At 42.1% G+C, this 6,937-nt stretch overlaps 1 protein-coding gene across 1 annotated transcript in view; it reads right to left on the reverse strand.

Moving 5' to 3' along the window:
• The window catches only part of MARCH3 (membrane-associated ring finger (C3HC4) 3, E3 ubiquitin protein ligase), a 24,274-nt gene that overhangs the window by 15,295 nt on the left and 2,042 nt on the right, over window positions 1-6,937 (reverse strand). Inside the window, exon 2 of the mRNA XM_009084364.1 lies at window positions 6,544-6,748. Coding sequence (XP_009082612.1) covers window positions 6,544-6,748 — 205 coding nt within the window. The remainder of the gene's footprint in view (window positions 1-6,543; window positions 6,749-6,937) is intronic.

Below are 6,937 nucleotides of genomic sequence, written 5' to 3' on the forward strand. Positions count from 1 at the left end.
TGCTTGGGAAAAGTCAAGCACTGTAGTGAATCTTTGCTGTAAAGAACATAAAACAACCACTTAATCTCTCGTTAATGGAGAGAGAAGAGCCTGTTTTGGTCTCTGGATTTTTTCCCCATTAGAAATGAATAGATCAAAAAAGTGTGTCTTGAAGATTTTATGGGTTTAAAAATACGTGTTGGGGAGATATTTAATTTTTTAATACTTTCTTTAACTCATACATATTTCTACTGGAAATCTACGTCTGCTTCAGATATCCCTGTGTGACTCGTGCCTCAGAGGGGGCATTTTTGCAGCTGAAGACAGTGAGGTGCAAAAGCATCTCCATCACTTTGCCCTTTCAATTTGCCTTTTTTGGGTCAACAAAGGAAGGAGGATGGACACTTTATCTGCTCCCAGACCAGTAATGCTGTAGTTCTTCCAGACTTTGATTTATGAAAGTTTTCCCCGTTGGTGACTGTGCCAAGTAACCGTTTTCCTTCTGGCTTTAAGCATGATCCTTTTAAAAACTACATGTAGCAAATCTGGTGTCTCTTCATTGCAGTAATTTAATGCTAATGATTTGCTTCACTGAACAGTGGAGAGGAAAAATAAGTAAAAAGAATCCCAACAGATAAAACCAGCATGACTCAAAGTCTTGCACAAGAAGTAAATTCATATTTCATTGTAAGGCTTCTGGAAGTTTTAAATTATAATGTAAGCTCATCTTAACTACTTCTTGCATAGATGTAGGTTTTAGAGGGTTTCTTAATCCGTTGTTCTTTGTTAATCTATTGTTCTCACTAGCATGAGCTCTCTAGCCAGCAACAAATTGGGGAAAACTGCAGTTCATTTCTGCCCAATATTGTGACAATTATCCTGACTTTATTTTTTTCTCCTAGTCCTGCTGTTTTGCTTATGAGTTTCATATTGTTAATTAAGTGCTTTCTGTTTGTTTGCAAAGAAATGAACCAATAGATACTGAATCCTGGTAGGTTTAAAACATGTAAATAACTTACAAGCAATACAAGCCTGACTTATGTGGTCACATAATGTTCTTACACCATTTTTATGTTGTAGCTAGTTGTTTTCTAACATTTGCTTGCACATAAATATATTTGTACTGCCAAGTTTTGTGTCTGTTTCTGCACTAAGCCAAGTGGAAGCAACATAGATGCAATATGGAAATTAAAAGGAAGATGATAGATAATACATAAAGTTTGCCTAATCTTTATGCTGAAACACAGAAAAAGCAGCTACATGAATAATGTCACACATTTCTAGAGTCAACTTCTTTCTGTGGATTGGATGCATTAAAAAAAAAGCTTACATAAAACTGCAAATTCTATAAAAGTCACTAACTGAAACTACTGCAGTTTGATTTCACTCTGCTGGTTTTGAGATCTTTCCAGGCTTGTCACAAGGAACATCAGGTCTATGCATATCAACAGCCATACTATAGACTTTCCTTTCCTTTGGTGTCTAGAGTTCTGCTGCTTCAGCCTGGGTTCTCTGTGTCGAACACAGCCAGGATCTCACTGGCAGTGGGGGAGCCAACACATGGGAGACACAAGTAGGGCTACTCAGCAGCAGCATTCGTTGAGGTGCATCCTCCTTAGACACATTCATAATGAGATCCGTGTGCCCAAGCACATATCCCACACACCTGTAGTGTCCATCAGACTGTACAGGGATGCTGTGCATTTGGCACATGTGGAAGAGGTGAGTTCAGACCTTAACTGCACTTCTTGAATTGAATTTTGCCATATAGAACCCTCAGACTGAGGGGAATGTGCATGTACTGGTAATGTGTACATGGACAGCATCTCTTGGATTACCAGCAAATAGCTCCTTTTAACTAACTGCAGGGCTGTGGATGTCTCCAAGCAATCCCCCTATCTGAAGAAAGAGCTGTGAAATCAAGTGAAATGACTAGACTTGTGCTGTTGATGCTTGCCAAGTGCTGGAACAGAAACATGTTGCGTAGCAAAAACGTGACTCCAAATGGCAGCTCCAAAGATGCTACAGAAAGCTCCAGTACATTATGTGTGATTGGCATTGGTGGTTTCAGTTTTCTGTGGCAGAGCTCGCTGGGTGCTGGGAGATGAACAGAAGGACTCAGTGATCTCCAACATGAAAAACACTCTTTGTCTATCACAAACCATCTCTTGCTCCTTTACAACAACACAGCCTGTTCTCCCAGTGCTGCTGTGGCGAACAAGTTCACAAGTGACTGAGAAATGAGGAAATTCCAGGTCTCAGTGGAGAGCTGAGGAGCATCAGCCCAGCCTCTGAGCAAAGTCCCACCAGAAGAACGATCAGCTGGAGGGAGCACAAGAGTTCCCAGGTAGCTCAGTCCATAAGCAAGGCTGAAAGTCAGGTAGGGCATGAGGAGACACTGCACTTACCCACAGCACATTAGCTACCATTTAACAAAGTCTGTGAAGGCTCAGCAGAAAGCAATTCTTACCAGTAACTTGGCAAATTAGACACAAGTAGGACAGCCTGGATGGACACATAGAACTGTAAGGGAGACCACTCCTTTTGGATGACCAGCTTTTGACAAACACCTGTGGAGGAGGTGAAATGTGTGCTGCTTTGAATTGCCAAAGGACAAGTCATAGAGCTCTTTCACAACATGTAGCAGGAGGCAAAAGACATAATTAGTGGTTGGCAATGATCAAATTAATTTCCTTGAGTGCTGAAGGAAAGGTTACCATCACCACAGTGCCTGATTCATGGTCTGGAAACACAATTCTTCAGGAGAAAATAATCTGAGTTGCAAAACAAGACATTGACCAAGAATGTGTGAAGCTTCACAAATTTAATGTTAAGAGAATGGATCTGCCTGACAGACTGTATTGCCACTTCTGGCCTCTCTGGTTGGGTTTTGGGCATCAAACAGTTAGCAGATTTCTTGGAACATTTCTTGGAAGATGTTTCTCTCCCAGACAGAAATACACATACTATGGCATAGACAAAGGAATGTCTTCCTGGAGAAGTATATTGTTGACCAGAGAGAAGCTTATGATGGAGAAAAGATGAAGTACAAAAGAGGAAGTGGAGGACAAAATGAATGGTATTTTTCCTTTGCTTTTCCTTGCAAAGGTCATTCAGGAAAAAACAGGCTGTTGTGTATAATGTAAGTTGGGAAGAGAAAGCAAAAGTGATCTCCCCGCATCTTTGCATCCTAGACATAATGTGTGCAGGAGCCAGGATACAGCTGTAGATACATCCCTTGTATCAGGACTTTTTGAGTGCAAGGGATCACATCCTTAGGGTGAACAGGCAGCTGCATAAAGAGAGCAACAGACATCGTGCAACAAAATTTTATAGAGCACTTTCTTTAATTTCATAATGAACTAACAGAAAACTAGCAGCATGGCAGGGGGCAGGGGGAGAGAAATGATATGGGTTCACTGGTCTGCTCTCATCAAATCATGATGCATAGCAAGAAATCCAAGAGTTGGACTTGGTGATCCTCGTGGGACCCTTCGAACTCTGAATATTCTGTGATTCTGTGAAATCCACTGCTGCTTCCATAATGATGTACACAGGGAGGAAGGAACATAGCTGAACAACCAGCCACCACACTTACTGCTTACTTAATTTCAAGCTCACTACTGCTGCAGCCTTTGGTGAGTGCTAACAGCAGTGAAGTTAGATATGACACTTATAGATAAAGCAAGTGAAGTATCTCAATTTGTTTCCATTGAGATTTCTTCCACACCCACATTCAAGCCCTTAAGAAGTAGTGATCAATCCAGAGAAGGTATGCGGAGAAAACATAATTTAATGCTTTTTCTTCTTTTTATGGCCTCTTTAAGAAAGTGAATTATATGCCTTTGAATACTCAGAAATACCATCTTTTTTTTTTTCCCTGATGGAAAACCTCTAGGGGAAAAGATCAATATCATGACTGATTGCTTCAAGGATTTTTATACTACCTGTCACTGAACCCTGAATGGGATATATTCTCTGTGTGAGATATGGCCTGGTGGTGAGTCAGTGGATAAGCTTCCATAGACTATGTACAAATGGCTTTATGAGTACAGTAGTCCCTCCTGACCTCCTAAAATGCATTGGTAAACTCATCATTCACCTCCAGTGAAAGGAGGAACATTTACCATTGTCATTACCTACTTCAGTGGAATTTTTGAGAACTAACTGTCTCATTAAATGAAAAGAACTTTACACCCCACCCCAAACACACACACACAAAGGTATTAAAAACAGGTGGCCACTTTGGCTTGTCACTTGTCCAAGCATTGCAGCAGGTTTTTGTGAAAGATGGTCTTACTATACCTGATAAAGCTCCCTCCATGCCCTCATACTCTAACACAGAGAGACATACAGGAAAGTGCCTTTAGGACACAAAGGATGAGGGAATCTGGCACCTTGCAACTGCTTTAGTCATGGTCTGGGAACCTTCAGATTTGCTGTAATTATCTGCATGGGGAGATCTTTGCATTTTGAAGCACTGTGTATTAAATAAGTACAAACCTTCAGGACACACTTAAATTAGACAAACAGAAATCAAGAATTTTTGTTATCTTTCTGCTTAATGTGTCCCCTTGCAAACAACTCATGTTAGTTCCACTTTGTCTCTGCTGCTCTCAACTTTACAGCTTAAATTCCCTTCTAAACTTAAAACATACTCCTATAAGATCACAAAGCATCTCTTTTTTTTATGACCTTTTCTGCAACTGCACCCAGTTGTTGATTACCGCACTAAAATACTGCGGGTAGTAGCTGAGAAGCAAGAAAATAATAGGTAGTAAAGATAAAAATATATAAGTGTATTTCAGAAATGTTCTTGCACATGGTTCTTATTTGTCCTCAGCTGAGAAATAAAAGGCAGTTTATCATTATTACTGTAATTATCGCTGCTGTTGTTGCTATTATTTATTACTGCTTTTGCTAAAAAGAAGCCTCACTCCATCAGTGAACCATCAAGCAACTAGACTCTCCCAGTCCGGTCAGGGCTAGCTTTGCTTTTGAGTACTTCCATCAGCAGCAGCTCTGACCAGTGTCACATCCCATTTGTGCCACAAAAGCCTCACAAGCAGCTGTGGTGAGGGAACAGCTTGAAGAAGTTGGGCTCTAAAATCAAACTGTTCACTTTGCACTGCCTCAGCATCACTTATCTTTCTGCTCAGAAGGCAAACTCTTCCACGCACCTTCCTTGCACCAAAACTGCAGCCAAAAACTCCCTGGCACAGGCTCAGAACAGCTGTCCAAAAGAACATGCTGTCATCTTCACTGGAGAATGCTCAGTCACAAAGACTTTGCTGCTTAATGCCCAACAGTCTGAGAACATTCAGCAGTTCTCAAACTGGGACCAGGTGCCCTGCAGAGGATGGAGTCCTGCAAGGAGTACCAGACAACCAGCCAGAGGCAATCAAGCACAGCTGGCCCAGGCTTGCTCTGGTTATAGGTCTTGTGCTAAACACTGTGCCATCTCATCTCTTGTTTTTGCAGATCCTGAGGAAGAATGAAGACATCCTTAGGCTTAGACACAAAATGTGCATGCCCATCTTAATCCAGTGTAAAGCAACTTTGGTAGTCTTCACTGTGAACTGTTCACCCTCTTCTCACCCTCTGCATGGGCCCCTGACCCACTTCCCAGCAGTCAATTTATCCTCTATCCTCTCATCTAGGAAGAAGAGCAAAACAAGGTGCCCCATTGTTAATACTGTATCTCCTTCCACCAGTCCTGACACAGTTGACAGGAACAATTAAGATGAATGGGAAAGACAAGTTGTCTTGAACCCAAGCTCAGCATGTAAGTGCCTGTGTCACCAGCTGGGTCAAGAAGATGCTTCTCTTCACTTTTGTCAACTGTTATTATTTGTAATTCACTCTTGATTCCAACAGAAACCATAATTTTTACTGTTTTCAAATTAAAATAGGGGAGGATAAAGATCATTAATAGTGTCAAGACAGTGATTTGGGGTTTACTCTTTTTGTTTTCTTTTCCTGAAGAGCAGAAAACCCCTAAAACCTGGAAAACTTCATGAAGCTGCTAAAACATCTAAGCTGGCAAAACCCCATTGATAAGGGGGAAACAATTGTTCAATTCACTGTTGAGTCTGGTACACAGGAAAGAGGAGGCCAAAAGGTCACTCACAAATGGCTGGACATGCCAGGCACTGAACAAGAACAATTCCTTCTGGTGGGCTTGGCACGGAAATTAGGTTTCTGACCTATCCTGACCTATATTTAATATGCTGAGTCCTTGCCACAGAAACTGTTATTTCCCTCTCGTCCAGTCTCAACCAGGCTGGTATTCAGGGAATTTGCTGCACACCCTTTCCCAAACCTTCACTCAGGTTTACAGGAATGCAAACCCATCAACCCCATTTTTCTCACTTGTTTTGATTTGGTTCAAAATGAGGGGTTATTTCTATCCTTTCCCTGAGCTCCTGCCCTCATATTGCCAAGCCTAAATCTCATCTTGCTCTGGCTTCAGTGGAGCTGCAAAGGCACTGTGATGCCTGCATAAAAGCAAACATGATCTACCCAGTAAAGCTAAGCTTTCAGGGACGTGCCCCACGTACTGACCTCCACCAGTGGCCTGGGTTTGCGCTCCACTGCAAACCTGAAGTGACAGAGTTCACAGTAGCTGGTGTTTGAAGACGACAGCCAGTGCTCCAGGCAGCTGCGGTGAATAGTCCCCAGGGTTCCTGTACATTCACAGGGGGACAGCAGCTCTTCGTGACTGCTGCCCTCGTGGCAGATCCTACAGATTGGACGGTCATTGAAGGGGCTGCTGGAAGGGGAGAGAAACTGCTGGTCAGTACACAAAGCTGTGATCTAGCCTTTCTCTCTGTGCGCCACTAATCAACAGCCAGAAAGGAAATTGCAGTTTGAGTACTTGCTCTGTAATTAGTACTCCAAGCTGCTAGGCTAATGGCTTTGGGCACTTTGGTATTCTTGTTGAAGTATCTCTTCTGGG

This window comes from Acanthisitta chloris, unplaced genomic scaffold (assembly GCF_000695815.1).
Source record: "Acanthisitta chloris isolate BGI_N310 unplaced genomic scaffold, ASM69581v1 scaffold8411, whole genome shotgun sequence".
Classification (NCBI taxonomy): domain Eukaryota; kingdom Metazoa; phylum Chordata; class Aves; order Passeriformes; family Acanthisittidae; genus Acanthisitta; species Acanthisitta chloris.